Source organism: Mustela putorius, unplaced genomic scaffold, assembly GCF_011764305.1.
Source record: "Mustela putorius furo isolate JIRA1106 unplaced genomic scaffold, ASM1176430v1.1 tig00001069_pilon_pilon_pilon, whole genome shotgun sequence".
Lineage (NCBI taxonomy): Eukaryota > Metazoa > Chordata > Mammalia > Carnivora > Mustelidae > Mustela > Mustela putorius.
In genome coordinates this window covers 1,895,803-1,914,719 of record NW_025421558.1, presented here as the reverse complement: position 1 = coordinate 1,914,719, position 18,917 = coordinate 1,895,803, and the positions used below count along the sequence as shown (strand labels likewise).

The 18,917-nt window shown below is 48.9% G+C and overlaps 1 protein-coding gene across 2 annotated transcripts in view; it reads left to right on the top strand.

Moving 5' to 3' along the window:
• The first annotated feature begins 1,758 nt into the window (after nucleotides 1-1,758).
• The window catches only part of PANX1 (pannexin 1), a 44,509-nt gene continuing 27,350 nt past the window's right edge, over nucleotides 1,759-18,917 (top strand). For both annotated transcript variants that reach the window (XR_001179813.2, XM_013057284.2), the window contains exon 1: nucleotides 1,759-2,266. Coding sequence is in view for 1 of the 2 variants with exons in the window: in XM_013057284.2 (XP_012912738.1) it covers nucleotides 2,086-2,266 (181 nt within the window). In the remaining variant the exon portion in view is untranslated. The remainder of the gene's footprint in view (nucleotides 2,267-18,917) is intronic.

The window sequence follows — 18,917 nt, the reverse complement described above, 5'->3', positions numbered from 1 at the left end:
CTTTGTAGTGCTTATCACAAGACATGACCATTTTATCTTTCTGTTAGTTTGATTTTCTTCTGCCTCTTTGACTGCAATGTAGGCTTCATGGAAGCAAAGACCCCCGACTTTTTTTTTGCTCGTTACTGCATCCCCAGCCCAGACCACAGTGCAGATACATAAATGGTTGTTCAGCAAATATTACTTGATTGAATATATAAGCAGAACAGATGGTGTAGTGGGCTGGACTAGTCTGACTTTGACTATTTCGGTTGCAAAAAGTCTCCTATTCAAATGTCAAAGGTCTAAAACAAATCAAACAGATTCTGGAATGCTTGCTGTGAGGTCCGCAGCTGCTTTGGCTTCCTTCTAATAAATGACACTGGAGCAAGGGTCGGGTGGGGGAAGAGCATGTATTATTCAATCCCTAAATGCACTTTACAATTAATTTAAAAAAAAAAAGCAATGTCATCAAAAGTAAGTCTAAGAAACTGTCACCGCTAAGAGGAACTAAGGAGATGTGACAACTAAACACAGTGTGGCATCCTTAGATGGGATCCTAGGAAAAAAAAAGGATACAAGGTAAACATTAAGGAGATACGAATAAACTAAATTTTCATTATTATTATTACTGTATTAATATTAATGTAATCTGATCAACATCAGATTTTGTATATTAGGAGAGAGGAGCAAGAGAATTTGGAAATTGGCTGTGGCAGCTGGGAGAAATGGAAGCGGTAAAGATAGTGCTGGAGGCTTCTGGGTTGGGTGGATGGATGGATGGTAGTGCATTCAGCCAGATAGATAGGGAAGACAGGAGTTCAGCTGGAGGGGAAGACAACTGCAGTCCCGGCCATTGTGAGTCCAAAGTCCTGTGAGCCATCCCAGTGCAGAGCTGGGTAAACTGCTGGATGAGCGTTCAGAGGACAGGTCAAGATGGAGATAAGCCTGAGGGACCTGAGGGCAGACGGGGAGGTTAGCCTGGACCCGCCCAGCAACAAAGGGCAGAGTAGGCAGCCCAGCCCAAGCAGCCTCCAGTTTAAAGGTCCCGTCAGCTGCAAAGATTGTGGGCTACAGCATCTCCTCCTGTTTCTCCACTTCCTGTAAGAGGTTCAGAAGCAGTTGTCGGCAGCCCCTAAGCCCACCCACCGGCGGACAGCCGGGGGCCGGCTCCCGCATCAAGGATCGGCCCACCAGCGCTGGAGGAAAAGCGCAGACCGGGGCAGCGATCATCGAAGTGTGTGACTCTGGCGCACGCAGAGCTCCCCACAGACCTCGCGCCTCCACTCGCACAAGCTCCCCGGAAGGGTTCAGAGTCCCCTCTTCTACACCCTTGGACTGGCTTTTATGGCGGCCATTGCCCTTTGAAGCGTTTGCAGCTCCTTTTAAGCTGGTTCCACCGTGTAGAGTTGTTAGCGGAGCGTCAAGGGGTACCGTCCAGTACACAGGGTGAAAAGCCGCTTTCAGAAATGATTAGCAAAAATCCTGGGCTAGGAACGGGGGAGGCTGAGGCCGAGGGGGTCGCGAGCAATTCGGAGGTACTGCTGAGTGCGAAGATGCTTCTGCGGAGGCGGATCCCAGGGACCCCGCACGGGGCGGTGCCCACCCGCCCGCGTCACCGCGGTTTCCGGCAACTCCACGCGCCCGGGCTCTCGGGCTCGCCCAGGGTCCCGGAAGAGAGCAGCGGGGCGAGCGGAGCGCGGGCGGGGCGGGGCGGGGGGGGGGCGGCTTCGGGCCCTGGGGCGGGGCGGAGGGGGTCGCCGGAGCGCCTGCCTCTCGCGCCTGGGGACGCTGGCGAGGCGGCGAGCGGCGCGCGCAGCCGGGAACCCGTACTGGGCGAGAGCGCGGGGGCGGGTCGGCGGCGGACGAGCGAGCGCGAGAGCTCCTGCGCCCGGGCGCACGGCGGGAGCTGCGGCGACGGTGCTGTGGCTCGTCGGGAGCCGGGAGCCCCGACACAAAGGCTGGGGGTCGGGGAGGGGATGTGTGAGCAACCGGGGAGCCGGGAAAGGGAAAGCGAAAGCCGCGGGCGCGGCAGGTGACGGCGAAGGCGCGGTACCCGGGCCTGCCCTCCAGAGCCTGTCGGGCTGACCCCGGCGCGCCGCAGCCATGGCTATCGCCCACCTGGCCACCGAGTACGTGTTCTCGGACTTCTTGCTGAAGGAGCCCTCGGAGCCCAAGTTCAAGGGGCTGCGGCTGGAGCTGGCAGTGGATAAGATGGTCACGTGCATCGCCGTGGGTCTGCCCCTGCTGCTCATCTCGCTGGCCTTCGCGCAGGAAATCTCGATCGGTAAGGCCGGTGCCGGAGGGGCGGGGTGGGGCCGGCCGGCGCGAGCGGGCGTTATCCGAGGAGCCCAGGTCTGCTGGAAAGAGATTTTATTGCGCGCCCCTGGAAGCCCTCTCAGGCTGCGATGGGCGTGAACGTTGGGAAGAAAGGAAACCCCAGCTGTATGTATATTCTTTGCCCACGTGGTTCGTTTTATACCCCTGTGGATCCTGTTTGCATCCCTACTGCTCAGTTCTTCTGCCTGCTTCCCCACTGATCCTGAGTGTGGCTTAGCGTTCATGTCCGGCTCTTAGAACCAGCGCCCTTGCCATCAGATTTGTCGAAAACAACGGTCTCGTATTCCCTTCCCTCTCACCCTTGCATTTGTGTAATTACCTCGAAATTTGGAGCAGAGAAGTTCCTGAGTGGCTGAATGGAAGATGTGCAGAAAAGTACTCCATGAAATGTGTGTTCTCCCTTCATTACCTCACTTTGATACTGGTTGAGACTTCAGCTCTGCGGGGTCATGAATGCTGGGAAATGACTGCACCTGGCAGGTATTAGAGGGATAATACCAGAATCCTCCACCCGGATGGTGTTGTTATGAATGTGGGATGAACAAGTCCCCATCATGTAGACTATCCTTTACGCATAATAATAACACTTCTGAGGTGCGAAAGTGTTTGGGGTAGGATCACGTGGTTAATAAGACTGGTCTATCTCATCAGCTGTTCTGACTTACAACACAGGAGAGGATGCTTTTGAGTCAACGGGACAGCTATAGCCTGTTCAGTACGAGAGAAGAGAGGTGGGTGGCAATGGACCTTGGGGAAAGCTTCTATGAGAAATTGTACTGGTCCTGAGCCCTGGAGCACAGGTGGGATTTGGATAAGCAAAGGTGAGACCTTTGCTAAGATTTTGAGATTTCAACAGAATGTTACATGTTCCTGGAAGGAGAGATACGGTGACCGTCCCTGCTGAGGCAGGAGAGTTAGTCACGGTTCTTGGAATAGGAGCATGACTATGGTCCAGTCTGTTAGAACAGAGGAGTACAGACTTGATGATTTTCAGAGTGCGAAGTTATTGTTTGAGCAGAGGATGGACCTGTTGAAAGCAGTGCTTAATAAACCTGATGGTAACATGTAGGGTCTAGGGTCAAGGAGGGAAGTGGAACTAGGGAGGCCAGATGCCAGATGAAGGGGCATTAAATGAGGTCTTATGCATATGTGGGGGCCAAGATTTGAAGGGGAAGGATGGGAGAGGATGATTTCTAAGAGATCAAGGAACAATAAGCGGCCTTTGGGTACCTAGTTTTTAATAGGTCAAGAAGGGCAGATATTGACCAGAGTTGTTGGAAAGGCTGCAGACCTGAGTGACTGGAAAATGGTGGTGCCTGCAGAGGGGAGAAGCAGAAGGAGAAGAAGAGAGACTCTCCAGCAGACCCCCCCCCCCCGAGTGCGGAGCCTGACACAGGGCTCCATCTCATGACCCTGAGATCACCACCTGAGCTGAAATCAAGAACCTGAGACCTGAGCCACCCAAGCGCCCTGAGAATGGTGGTATTTTGATGGGACTTCTAAAGTTGCAGAAGGAGTTGGTTAGAAACAGCTTATGGTGAGCTTGATTTTGTGATCTACAGCACTAAATTGTTCCACTTGGCAGGAAGTTGCCAAATTCCTTGTGGAAAACAAGTGATTGGGGTTTTTTTTTTTTTTTTTTTTTTTTTTTTTTTTTGGTCTTTGGGCAGGCAGAGTCATGCAGTTTCTTCTTCCGCCTTCCAGCTGGCAAGGAGTTGGGACTTCTGGTAGAAAGGAAAACCACCAAGTAGCTGGGGTCCTGGAGATAGTCTCTCCTTCTGCAAATGTTCTTTGAAGACCAGCTGTGGCCTGGAGCCTGTGCTAGGCACTGAGGACCCAAGAGCAAATGAGGCATGGTCCCCATCATGGAGAGGCAGTGGTCTTGGGCCTCTGATGCCAGGAGGAGGGAGTTGGTTACCTCCTGTGATCAAGCTTAATGTCCACCCGCATAGTAGGGGCATTCCGGAGGCAGAAGCCTTCTCAACACAATCAAGTTGATGGGCTGCCAGAGGGGCGTTCGGTTGGGATTGGGAGTCGGTTTATCCAGCAGCAATCTGAGCTTATGCTAGGTGCAGAGCACTGCTGTGTGTTGAGTGGGACATGAGAGGATGTCCAGGCATGGTCTTCTTCCTGCCCTGCAAGAGTTTACCCTTCATCTGGGGGCTAGGACAGACGTGCTGACCGGTGATGTCCAGCAACACGTGGTTCAGTGACAAGACAGTGTCAGGCTCCAAGCGCCCAGCCGCTGAGGGTTGGCGGGGACTGTGAAGCTGACTCCCCTTATTCTCACGGGCTTCTGCAGGGAGGGTAGGCACGGGGGATCCCAGCTGCACTGGGGAACACCTATTAGGTGGAGTGCTTTTTAGATAGTGCCAGAAAGAGAGAGAGTAAGGAGGAGAAGAGAGGTACATAAATTCATGCAAGGAGTCATGTCAGGCAGCATTGAACTTTGTGCAGTGTCAGCTTTTAGGTGAAAACAAGAACAAGCAGCGGCGATGAAGGAGAACAGTAACAACAAAGAGAGAGGGGAGTGATTCAGTGGAGCTGTCCTCCACCACTTCAGTCAGGAGCGCTGGCCCCGAGCACGTGTGAGACAGGCCTGCACACTTAAAACCTGGCTTCCTCCTCCCTCATGAGAAGCCCTCCCCACCTTGCTGGTGCCTCGAATATTCTTTCCAGGTTGCACTTTGCACGTTGCATCATAACTTGTTTACGTGGCTCCCTTGCTTATGAGTTACTCCGTATTCTATTGCTCCCTAGAAGCTGGTGTCTTGTACGGCACATGGAAACCCTTCTGTAAGGCTTGTCGAGTGAACAAGAGGTGGTAGGTTTGGGCATCATTGACGTTTGTTGAGCCTGGTGTGCATGATGGCTGTTCTTGGCAGAGGACGTCAGACCCTTATAGGACAGAGAACCTGCCCCTTGGAAGATGATTGAGCAGAAAAGATAGTCATAACCTCCTCTTGCAGGACTCATGGCATCTGGGCAGTGTCAGGTGTGCAGCTGGGTGCCATGGAAAGCAGAGGGAGGGGTGGCTTCTGACTCGGGGTAACAGTCATGAGCAGGAGAAGAGTTCGAAGGGAACTCTGAAAAAGGGTTCCAGATATATGGTGCAGTGCGAGCCAAAGCAGCAGGGCATGGGATGCCATGTGGCTGTGGGGCTTTAGGAGCAGGCATGGTCATGTGGGGAAAGGAAAATGGGGAATCAGGTCAGTCCAGAGGTGCTGCTAGGGAAGAGGGTGCAGTAAATCTCACTGCTTTTCCATCGCTGTGGGCATGTGTATACAAAATGTGAAAATCACCTTTAGTGGCTACAGATACCAATTTTCCTCTGACATTGATATCCTGGTATACATCAAAATGTGTTGATTGTGATATGATATCCTCTTAAGCCTAAAATAACTTTTTGTTTTCCAGTTTCTGAAAACTAAACTTTCCATGAACTTAGTAGTCTATAAAATAGGATCCAAGTCGTAAATGGGTGACAATTTTTACTTTAAGGAAACATTTTTCTTTTAAAGAAAGAGTTCTACCAAATCTGAAAATTTGCACAGACTTTTTGGAATTAAAAAAGTACACGTGTACGGAAGCAGAGTGTGGAAGATTGGAGAGAGACCTCACGATAAAATCGACTGGGGTTTATATTAAAGTCTTCTCCTTGGTCTTTGGCCCGTTTTCTCACTAGTTCAGCCCACTGGGCTTCTCTTAGAAAAGAGGGACAGACGCTGCCCAGGCCTCAGAGACTCACAGGTGGGGCAGTGAAGGACTGTTATTTAGGCCCTCCTGGGTGCTGGCATGGAGGGATGGGGGCTGCAGGCAGAGCCCATGCCACAGAGATTTTGCCCCCCACACCCCCTGCAGCAGCAGATGTGGCCTGGCGTGGTGGGCGCTGGTGTGGGGCTGCCAGCACTGGGGAGGATTGCTGCGGGGGTGGGGAGCAAAAGGGGCTCTGCCTCGCTGTCTGCTGGCAGGTTGTGGGTCATCATAGAAATGATGAGGTGCAGAAGACCAGAGAGGGTGTGGTGCCCACAGTCAAGTTCAAAGCAACTCTGGTAGCCTTTGCAGCAGCCTGGGGCTGGGACTGCTTGTTGATCCTGACTGCCCTGCGATGGGGGAGAATTACAAGCAGAAACATTCTGGAAGGAGTCACTAAGGGGACTCTTCTAAGCCCTGAGTTGTTGCTGGGAGTGTTTGGAAGGCTTTTGGAGCTCCTGACCATTGAAACGATGTAAGAATTAAAATATGGTCTGGTCTCGTGAGGCCTGATACTTCTGCTCGGCTTGCCTCAAACACTCCAGCCCCAGCCCCCCAGTGGGCAAGTTGGGTGTGGAGAAAAAAACAAGGGAGTTTTAAATTTGGTGTCCTCATGACTGGACGGGCAAGACAGGGATGGGAGCCAGAGAAGGGGGGACTGACGCTCGGTGTCACCAGCCCTCCCTTTTGCTCACCCCTCGCCTTGCCTCATGTCTTGTCCACAACAAGTGCTCAATAAAAACATAGCAAAGGAAACGCTGGAGCCCATTAAGGACTCTCTGGAGTGGTCCCCTGGACTGTGGCTGGGCTCAGAGGGAGCAGGGGCATTGCGGGCAAGGGGAAGCATGGAAGACAGGAAGCCAGGTCCAGATGCTAAGGTTGCCAGCTCCCACCCAGTACCTGGAATTCACCAGCTAGAGGCAGGGGTTCCTGATATGGAGAGGGACACTTCCCAGTCGCTGGGCTACCCGGGTCATTTAAGAACACAAGTCATGTCCAGTCACGGATTCCTTCCTGCCATCTCCTCCCAATAATAGCATTCTCGGATACCAGTCATCATGGGAGGGAGCCAAGCTGCCCCACTTGACTTACAAGGGTAGGTTATATTCCAAGTACCTCAGATTCCCTTTTGCAGTCTTTGTGACGAGGAGGGAGCTGTGTTTGTAGGACTGAAGGGCTCTACTATGTAGGGCAGTGACCGTCATTCCCTGTGGCTCGAAGAACACATGTGTGTTGCCAGTGTGGGAGGGGGACAAAGTTCGGTGCCACGGAAGGACCCTCATTTGCATATACCTGCCCCCAGGGAGAGGTGAGGAGATAGGTGGGGGGCAACTCTGTTTAGAAAACAAGCATAAATAGGGGTGCCTGGCTGGCTCAGTCCGTGATGCCCGGCTCTCCATCTCACGGTTGTGAGTTTGAACCCCGCATTGGGCTCCACGCTGGCAGTGAAGCCTACTTAAAATACAAACAAACAAAGGAGAATAGCAGCATGGGTAGACTGCATGGCCTTTAAGCTCCAAGACTTTAAGCAGATTTATCCAAACTATTGAAGAAACAGATGCCCTAAGTGTGCTGCCTTTCAACATGAGTGGGATTCATGTTCTGGGAGTCTTTGGCAGGGTCGGCCGTGCCCTTGGCTCAGGACTGTTCAGGGTCTGATGCTGATGGTTTCCTTCTGAGGGACGGCTTTGCTTCTCTGCTGCCCTGACCTGGCATGTCAGGAGGCCTTGGAAGAGGAGAGCCCCTGCCTTCTGCCAGGATGCTTCTTGCCCGGAGCCAGTGTGGCTGGACGGAACGAGCAGTGGCACAGCCGGCAGACCCCTGGGAAAGGGTGTTTTGTCTTGCCCTGGGAGCCTTTGCTCCCTGCAGCCCCCCACCTCCTTGGCAAGCGCCCACAGTTCTTGGCTCCACAGTTAGTTTTACAGGGTAGTGGTTAGCCAGTCTCCCTCTCCCTCCCTCTCCCTCCCCCCAAGCCAAAGAACAGGTGACAACTGCAGCTGCTTCCACAGCTGCTTCCAGTTCCTTTGTGTCTCCTGCACTCGGGAGAGGCTACTGAAGGGTACGGTTTTTCTGGGTTAATTTTTGTGACTTTTTTTTTTCTTTTTTACCCTGGTATTTTTATTGTACAGATAGTACCTAAATACATTCTTGTGATAAATGGTGCCTGAGCCTCCTTCGCCCTTTGCCGGAGGTAACCACTATGGATGCTTGGTACAGCCTTAACGGTCCCTTTCGTTTGTTAGTATGCCATGTATACATGTTCTTTTAGAAAACAAAGTGAGTCAAACTTAATGGTTTGCTTTTTCCCACTTGGGGTGTTTTGGAGAGCCTTCCATGTTAGGACATGGGCATTATTGGCTGTTTTTCTAACTGAAGTGTGATTAACTTGCAGTGGCGTGTTAGTCTCCGGTGAACGCTGTAAGGATTCAGCACTTGCATCCGTTACTCACCCCTTCACCCGGCCCCTCACCCACCCCACCTCTGACAGCGCCAGTTTCTCCTCTGTATTTAAGAATGTCTTTTTTGTTTGTCTCCTTGTGTCTGTGTTTCTTAAACTCCACATATGAATGAAATCGTAGGGTATTTGTCCTTCTCTGACTCCATCCGTGTTCTTGAAGAGCGTAGAATGTTCTCGCCATAGTTCATCGAAGCACTCTCTCAGTGAGGCCCATTTCTGGTTCTTTCCAGCTTTCTGCCGTTACACACAAGCCTTGTTTGTACATAAGTCTATGTAAATACTTCCCTCCTCTCAACATTGAAAGGGAAGAAGAGACCAGTATCAGCTTCCAGGATGAAATATTTTCCAGGATAGTTTTGGATTCCTGAATTATTATTGGAAATAAGTACAAAAAAAAAACAAAACAAAACACCTTGTATGCCTCCACTGCTAACTCCCTCTTGGTGTTACTTTGTCAGAAGATCGGGAGAGGCACTGCAATGTGCTTTCAGTTTTAAGGATGAGCCTCTTCCCAGAAAAAGATTGCAACATTTATTAGACTCAAGTAGTCTCATAACACACTGTAGGGTTCCTTCTAAGCTCTTAACCGTAAATTGCAGTTACTGTCTCCCCACCACACTCTAAGTTCATTGAGGGCAGGAACCATCTGTCCTCTGGCTGGTTGACTGCTCTATCCCTAGTTTCCAGCATAAAACTTGATACATAGTAGACATTCAATAATGTGTGGATGAGCGGATTATCAGCCATGTGATAGGACTGGTCCTGAGTGTCAATTATTATAATATCTGCAAAATGGAATTTTATGGATCTTCAAAGAGTTAGTCTTTTAAAAATTGTCAAAAATTGGGGGCACCTGGGTGGTTCAGTGGGTTAAAGCCTCTGCTTTCAGCTCAGGTCATGATCCCAGGGTCCTGGGATCGAGCCCTGCGTTGGGCTCTCTGCTCAGTGGGGAGCCTTCTTCCTCCTCTCTCTCTCTGCCTGCCTCTCCACCTACTTGTGATCTCTCTCTCCATGTCAAATAAATAAATAAAATCTTAAAAAAAAAATTGTAAGAAAAAAATTGTCAAAAATATTTGGAAACCCTCTATAGTGTCATTGGAACTGATTAGAATAACAATAATAGAGCAAGGAATATGAGTTGAGAGAAGATAAGCAAACATTTAGTAATGATGAGATCAGTTTTTTTTTTAAATAACTAGAACTTGGGGCTCTGGGTGGCTCAGTGGGTTAAGCGTCTGCCATCGTCCCAGGTCGTGATCCAAGGGTCCTAGGATCGAGCGCCACATGGGGCTCTCTGTCCAGCAGGGAGCCTGCTTCTCCCTCTCCCTCTGCCTGCTGTTCCCCTTGCTTGTGCACATGCTCTCTTTCTCTCTGTCAAATAAATAAATAAAATCTTTAAAAAGATAAAATAAAGAAAATAAAATAACTAGAACTTACCCAAGCAGCATTTGGTCTGTTTTCTTTTTCTTTTTTTTTTTTTTTAATTTTTTTATTTGAGTAGAGTTGACAGTGTTATGTTAGTTTCAGGTGTACAACATAGTGATTTGCAATTACAGCATCATTGACTGTATTCCCTGTGTTGTACCTTCTCTTCCCATGACTTATTCATTCCATAACTGGAACCCTGTCTCCCATTCCCCTTCACCCATTTTGCCACTCCCCCCAACCCCTTTCTCTCTGGCAACAGTTTGTTTTCTGTATTTATAGGTGTGTTCTTCTTTTTGTTTATTCCTTTGTTTTTTAGATTTCACATCTGAGTGAAGTCTAGGGCATTTGTCTTTCTTGGTCCGATTTATTTCACTTAGCTTAATGAACTTAGCCAGGTGCATCCATGTTGTCATAAGGGGTAAGAGCTCTTCCTTTCTTATGGCTACATAATATTCCTGTGTGTGTGTGTGTGTGTGCACGCGCACGCGCATCTTTATCCATTCATCTGTTGGTGAACACATGGGTTGCTTCTATAACTTAATTATTGTAAACGATGCTGTAGTAAACATAGGGGTACGTATATCTTTTCAAATTATTGTTTTTGTCTTCTTTGGGCAGATACCCAATAGTGGAATTATTGGATCATATGACACTTTTATTTTTAGTTTTTGGAGGACCCTCCATACTGTTGCGCATAGCAACTGTGTCAGTTTTACAATGGGGAAAAGACAAGGTCTTCAATAAATGGTGGTGGGAAAACTAGACAGCTATGTGCAAAAGAGTGAAACTGAGCCAATTTCTAACACCATCCACAAAAATAAGCTCAAAATGGATTAAAGACCTAAATGGGAGACCTGAAATAATAAAAATTCTTGAACAGAACATAGGCAGTGACTTCTTTGACATCAGCCATAGCAACATTTTTCTAGGTATGTCTCCTAAGGCAAGGGAAATAAAAGCAAGAATAAACTATTGGGATTACATCAAAATAAGAAGCTTTTGCTCAGACAAGAAAACCATCAACAAAACAAAAAGACAGCGTGCCGAATGGGAGAAGATATTTGCAAATATCTTTGCAAATGATATATCTGTTAAGAGGTTAATATCCAAAATACATGAAGAATTTATACAACTCAACACCCCTCAAAAAGAACAGTCTGATTAAAAATGGGCAGAAGACATGAACTGACATTTCTTCAAAGAAGACATCCATGTGGCCAACAGACACATGAAAACATGCTCAGTCAGCATCACTCAGCATCGGGGAAGGGCAAATAAAAACCACGATGAGGCATTACCTTGTACCTGCCACAATGGCTAAAATCAGAGAAACAAAAAAATAACAAGTTGGCAAGGAGGTGGAAAAAAAGGAACCCCTGTGTGCAGTTGACGGGAAGGCATTCTTTCTTTGGTTTCAGCGTACCCTGTCCCCTGACTTGAAGAGACCTAGTAAATAGAAGAGCCCTGTTTGATGATTACCCCCTTTCCTGTGTCTCCCCACCCATGCCCCAAGAAAAAAAGAAGAAAGGAAAATGAAACTGGGAGAAAGTCTGTTCTTTCCTAATAGATGGAATTTCCACCACTAGCAAAAAATGAAAGTACATCTTGGAACGTTTGCAGATTCCAAGTTTGGATTAGCAAAATCCTTTTAAAAAAAAAAAACACATAAGCCCCTCTTCTTCTGCCAATTGTTTCCTTGGATTGCTTTTTCTCACCACTAGAGATAGCCACTGTTACAGCTTGGTGTATTTCCCCCCGAGGCTTTTTATGTATAGATAGCTGACAGCTTCTACTTCTTAACAAAAATCAAACATTAAATCAGAGCCATCTTACCATATTCTTTTTTTTTTTAAGATTTTATTTATTTTTATTAGAGATAGTGAGAGAGATAGTGAGAGAGAGCACAAGCAGGTTGGAGAAGGAGAGCAGCCTCCCTGTGGGCAGGGAGCCTAATGTGGTGCTTGATCCCAGGACCCTGGGATCATGACTGAGCAGAAGGCAGAGACGCCCAACAGACTGAGCTACCCAGGCATCCCCCGCCCCCAACCTTACCATATTCTTAAACTTGCTTTTTGTTGTCTACAAAATTGAACATTGAATCGGAGTATCAAAATGTAGCCCTTTCACAGTGTTTTCGCTGATATAAATAGCACTGTGGGGAATATACCTGAACAGAACCCTCTTCCCTATGAAGATTTCAGTATTTCAGCAAATCATGTATGTAATTATGAGGCCGATGTGCACATTTTCACACTCCGGTATGGCAGGCCACCCTCCAGAAGGATCGTCCCCACCACTTTCACCAGCAGGAAGAGAGCCCATTCCCTTCTGTCCACAGCAGGTGGTGACTGTCCTTGACAGTTTAGTAGATGGATAAAGATCCGCCATCATTTCAGGTCACATTTATTCGGTTACGGCATTGAACCTTTTTCCATATGTACTTTTACCATTTGCATAATTCTCTGAATTGTTCATGTCTTTTGCTTGTCTTTCAAAGGGGTTGTTGGTTTCTCAGTGGATTTTATTAACTAAGAGCTAACATAGTTTCACATACTTGGGGACTGTCCTTTATGGCAGATACCTTCCTTTCCAGTTGTCAGTTATCTTTGAATTGTGGCTGTGGTTGGTTTTGATGAGCAGGTATTATTTTAAGTTGTCAAAACAGTCCCATCTTCTCATTTTTTTATTTCTTCAATTCCGTTTTCATTAGACCAGTGTAGCTCCTCCTTAGGACAGTTAAACATCCATTTAGTTTTCTTCTAATTACCTTCGATGATTTTAACATTTACCTCTTTAGTCTGCTTTGGTCTTCTGATGGTGTAAGCCAAGGCTTAAGCTGATAATTTCTCTATTGTTCTTTGCTGAGGTATCTGTTACTTACCCATGGGTCTACAGTGGTTTTTTTATTATGAACTCTTACGTGACTTAGCCTGTTTTAGAGCTGTTTGTATTGTTCCAGTGTTCTATTAATTCTCATAAAATACCACACCATCCTGTTACTGCTTTCATCCTGGCTTGTTTCTAGATATAAGGAGACACCTGGGTAAATTAAATAAATAAAATCAGGGAATAATGGAACCATGAGCAAGGAGTCCAAGGCATAGCTCGTAGTTGAAGTATCCCACTTGCCTAGCTCAGATTGTTGCAGATAAATTCCTTACAATACAGTGAATATTTAGAATGCTACTGAATTATAGGAAGATGATCATTACCAACAGGTCCCTTACTGGGATCCTATTGGGAACTTGTCAGGTTATCTCAACCCCTGGACACATTTCTTTTTGCTAGTTATAAGAACCCATACATTGCTACATTTCGGGGTGTTATTAAGGCTACTGAACCTTCTGTATTTTGATCACTGCTATGACTACTGTCTTTGTGATTACAGGAAGTTGTAATTGATTATAAATGGGTTCTGAGAAGAATTACAACTTCAAAATTGGTTTGGAAAGCAGTGAATACTCCAGGAGGAAGGATGAATAGGCTGTCTGTTGCCTCAGTGCCTCCACAGATGGGACAGGTTATGGCCAGTGAGACAGGCTGTGGCCTGCTCCAACCAGCCCAAGTCGGTCCTACCACCTGCCACTGGTATGATAGTGGAGGCAGCTTCCTCCATACAAAATTTTAATTTGCCACGTGTCTGTAAGTCTGTTTGTGTGTGTGTCTGTGTTCAAGTTCGGGCAGTAAGAAAATTAAAGCCCTGCCCCTTTTTGGACACACCTACCCTTGGTCTCTTTCTCAGAGGTAACTACCTTTACTGTTTGTTAGTGTTTTAGGCCGCTCTGGGTCCCTGTGGAAAAACGGGATTTTACTTGTATTTTATTATTATTAAATTTTTAACAAAATATTATGCCGTGTATTACTTGCTTGCAATTTGTGCATTTATCTGCAGTGTGTCCTGGAGATCTTTTCATGTTGGTGCATGTAGATCTGCCTCATTCTTTTTAGGCGTGGAGTAATTTTCCACAGTATGACTACGCCCCAGTTCAATTAACCATTCTGTTAGGGGTCAGGTACGTTCATTCTGCATTTTCCTACTGTACGCAGTGGTTCAGGAGTGTCCTTGGACGTGCTTCCTCATGTAAAATGTGTTTCTCTAGATCAGTGGTTCTCGGACTTTTTGGTCTCGCGACCCCTTTACATTTCACACTCGTAAATTCTCTTAAAGATTCCAAAGAACTTTTCTTTGTGGATTGTATCTGTTGGTATTTTTCATGTTGAAAACTAAAACTGGGGAAATTAAAAAACAATTTAAGGTAAGTCAACATACATATTTTTAAAAACAACTTCAAAGACAAGAACTTTGTAAGAGTGGCATTGTTTTTCACTTGTACCAAATCTTCTTACTGTCTGGCTTAATAGACCACTGACTCTCACATCTGCTTTTTATTCATGTGGTAATATCCCATGTGAGTAGCCTCTAGAAACTCCACTGTATAAGCTCATAAGAGAATGAGACTAAGAAGGCAAATAAAACCTCGTGTTACTGTGAAAATAGGCTTACCATCACAACCTTCCTGGGAGAGTCTCAGGTTCCAGACCGCACTTGGAGACCCGTTGCTCCAGGGTCAAACGGGAGGGTGGAATTGGCAGTCAGAGGAGCACAGAGTGGGCACATTCCAAACGTAAAATGTACTTGCAGGCGCTCCTGGAATATCACCTGACGCTCTTACCAGCAAGGGAGGGGAGCTGGCCTGCCCCACTGCTTTACTCACGCTTGATGTTTTCAGAGTTTTCTCTTCGCTGTTCTCATTAAAACAGCATCTCACTGTTTTGGTTTGTAGTTCCTTATTTGCACCGAGATTTCACAAGGTATGGTTCTGGGCTCTGGCTGTAACCCTTCGCAGTGTTCAGGGGCTGCTCATTCTTTCCAGCCTACCTACTCGTGCTTTTGGGTGTATCTGATCTTAGGGAGCCCAAAATGTCTCAGCTGGTTATCATTGCCTTATGAAATCTCCCCCATCCCCAGGCTATCTTAACTATTTCTTTGTATGTGTTTTAAGCTGAAATTAAAAAAACAAAAACAAAACAAACAAAAAAAACCTGACATTTTCCTCTCTTAAGTTTGCTTAAGTTTGGTTAACGAGCAAAACTAGCAAATATCTATTGGGAACTGTAAAGATGTTTTTTCGAAAGCCTTTCTTTTAAATGTTAACATGTGCTGCGCATTCGATGATCACGTGTAAAGTTCTTAGGGTTTCAGAAAGCAGAGAAGTTCTGTTCCCTCATTCGGGGAGGCTCACCTCTCCTTTGACCAGGTTTTCTTTGCAAAACAGAAAATGATGCCTGTCAAGTGAGAGAGTATGTGGAAGGAGGCCAGCTTCCAGTTTCGTATGTGCTGGTTGGCACCGCAGGTGGGGTACATTAGGCTTCTGCAGTCTGGAGGTGTTTTGCAATGTCGTGTTGAGCCATCAACCAGCACAGCTGAGATGAGAGGCCTCGAGCTTCTCCCCAGCTCCCCCTCCTGCTTAGGTGCTCCTGAGACGGGCCTAGGAGGCTCAGACCCAGGAGTGGCTCACGAGGCTCCTGTCCCTCCCGCCGTGACCCTTAGAGGAAGGAGAGTCTGATGATGTTGAAATCCTTCTTCACAGCAAGGCATCCTTCCTTTTCAGTCTCCCTAAGCCTTTATGCTTTCGGTTTCCTTTGTCGCACACAGTGAATTCCCGAGCGGAAAGCTGGTACCGTGTGAAGAAGGGAAGGAACACTGTTACTGCTTCCTAGTGAGGAGCCCCTGTGTGGAGCACGTGTGTCCGGAGGGCATCTGGCTGAGACCCACTGTCAGCCTTGCAACGGGAGGACGGTGGACTAAAATTAGTTACCAGATGCCCTCCAGCCCCCTCCTGACTTGGACGCTGTGGGTCATGCCTCTTCTTAAGGTCGTGACTCTTTCGCACCTCTTGACCCCAAGGAAGTCGCCTTCTCATCCTTCTGGTGCTCTGTCGGGCCAGTCCAGTGCACCAGGAGCTCTGGCTGAAGAAGGCGGGCAGCTTGCGGCCCGGCCTGGGGGTAGGGGAATGGCTTCCCAGGGACTGCAACCTGCTGCTGGCTGTTACAAGTGTTCTGGAGTGGGGGAACCTCAGCCAGTGGGGGCCATTGGGGATGGCTTTAGGCCTGAGTTGTCCTTCAGCCTGTGTGAAGCCTCTTGGGGAAAAGCGGACGTGGTTTCTCGGGGGAAGAGGACAGAGTCCAGGTTCCTGGGGCCTGTGGAAGGAGGGGGAAGAGTGAGGGTGCCCATGTGAGAGGTGGGCAGTGGCCCGGTCGTGGCGTGCCTGCGGCGTTTGGATGGTCAAGTTCATCCAGAACATTCTTAGCGGTCAGAGGGCTTTTAGGTCTATGCGATGTAATCTGGGAGGCATTTTAAAACCTCACCCCAGGTGCACCGTGAGAATGGCCTGGCCTTGCGGAGACGCTAGTCAGGGGCGACTGCAGGGAACTTGGGGGACCGATGGTCTCTGTGGCCCTGGAAGGACGGGGATGGTTATAGGGCTCCTGGACTCTGCCATGGTACTTTGGGTAGATGGCTTATTAGAGTTAACTGGGGGCCACCGCCAGGTGCTCTGTGAGCACGTGGGGGCTCGCTTGCCTCTCCTGGGACGCGGGAGCCCCTCTGGGAAGGACCCAAGCTGGTCTCCGGCAGCGGCTCTGTTGGGAGTGGGGGGCAGTGGCTTTGTGGGCACTTTGGAAGCCTGGCCTAGCCTGGGGTGGAGAGGAAGGGGTGGGCGCAAACAGCCGTGGAAGCCTGGTCCTGGGGGGAGGGCGGCCAGCAGTTGGCGCTCATCACCCACCAGCAGGAAGCCCCTTCTACGGTGGATGTGTCTGTGAAAGCTGCAGTTCTGGGCAGGCCTGGCCTGGGCCCCAGAGGGGGGCCCACAGAAGGAAATGCCACCTGCCCCTGCGCTGAATGCCTTCCTTCCCCTGCTGTCGTTCGGACCAGGGTTAACAGCTCCTGGGTGTGCACAGATACGCACACATGCTTGCATGTTGTAATGAAGGCTTTACTTTTTTAGAGCGTTTTTTTGTTCAAAGCGAAACTGACGGGAGGTCGGGAGATCTGCTAGATAGCCCCTGCCCCCCCCATGCCTGGCCCTCCCCCTCATCAACATCATCCCCCACAAGAGTCGTGTATTCCGTGAGCTTGGAAGAACCGTGAGTGACATGTGTCCATCATTATGGTGTCGTGCAGAGTATTTTCGCTACCCAGAAAGTCCTCTGTGCTGTGCTTATTCGAGCCCTACCCCCACACCCCTGGCAACCACTGCTGGTTTTCCTGTGTCTGTACTTTGGCCTTTTCCACAGTCTCATGGAGTTGGAGCCGTACAGCCTGTTCCCATTGGCTTCTTTCACTTGGTCGTATACATTTGGGATTCTTCCACACCTTTTTGTAGCTGGATGGCTCATTTCGTTTTAGTGCTATCCCGTTGTCTCGGTGTACCACAGCTTCTCCATTTCCCTCCTGAAGGACTTCTTGGTTGCCTCCGAGTTTTGGCGATTGTAAGCAAAGCTGCTGTAAATAGCTACGTGCAGTTTGTGCGTCAACATGAGTTTTCAAGTCCTTTGGGGAAATACGAAGGAGCACCATTGCCGGATGGTGTGGAAACAGTATGTTTCCTTTGGTAAGAGACTGCCCTCCCAGGACCCCTGTGTGTTCGCATTCCTGGTCGCAGTGAATGAGCATTCCTCTTGCTCCATGTTCCTGCCAACATTTGGGATTGTCAGTGTTCCAGATTTTCGCCATCATAATAGGCGGGCACCAGTACCCTGTTTTGATTTGCACGTCTCCGGTGACATATGTGGAGACCCTTTCCATGCACTTATTTTCCATCTACATATCCTCTTTGGTGCGGTGCCTGTTAAGGTCTAGGGCCCATTGTTAACTGAGTTGTTTTCTTACTGTTGGGTTTGAAGCGTTCCTGGTGGACTTTGTTTGAGTCACACTCCTTTACCCCATGAAGCCAACACAGACCTGCGCCGTCTGTGTGCTAGTCCTCTGAGCACAGTGCTTCCCGGGCCTCAATCCTGCCAGACAGTTACATGTTGTTCACTTTTGAGAGACTGTGGGATAGCATTTAAAATGTGAGTTTTGGGGGTGCCTGGGCGGCTTTTAGTTAAGCATCTGCCTTTGGCTCAGATCGTGATCCCAGGGTCCTGAGATCTAGTCCCGCATCAGGCTCCCTGCTCAGTGGGGAGCCTGCTTCTCCTTCCCACTCTGCTCCTCCTCCCACTCGATCTTTTGCTATCACTTTCTCTCTCAAATAGTTGAATGAAATCTTTAAAAAAAAAAAAAAAAGGATGTGAGTTTTGGAGGCAGACCGCCTGGGCTCATCCTGGCGGGTAACACATCCACCTTGGACGAGTTGCATAACTTCTCTGTCACACAGTTTCCTCCTCAGTGACACGGGGCATCATGGAGCCCATCTCACAGGGCTGTGAGGATGAGGTTGCTCAGCCCAGTGAGCACCGGACTCCCATCTGGGGCCGGGCAGTCGTTTGGGGAGATTGGCAGCTAACCATACCCTGGCACAGGTGTCCCCAGCGGATGAGGAGCTAAGGGCCACGGAGGTTGGATAACTGGCCAGGGGCCCGCGGACCCCAGTGAGAAAGCGGCTCTGATCCCAGAGTGAAGAGTGAGGAGCAGCGGAGGGGGAGTGGGGCAAGCTCGCACCCAGCACCAAAACTGCTCGCTTGTGCCAGGGTGTGGGCCCCGCTGCTCTGGGGCTTCCTCCCCACCGCTTGCATTCCTGCTGGGGTCGGCAGCAGGGGGGGTCTGCTTTGCTAAGGTCACAGCTAGCCCTTCCCACCCCAGCACTTGAGCCTTTGCAGGTCATCAGGACCACTCTGTGCAGAGGACAGCCCCAAGGACATTAAAACACAGCTCCCCCACCCCCCCACCCCCCACCCAGCCCTCCCTGCCAGCACCACAGAATCAAGTCTGCAAGGACGTCCTTTCCCTGATGCCGGC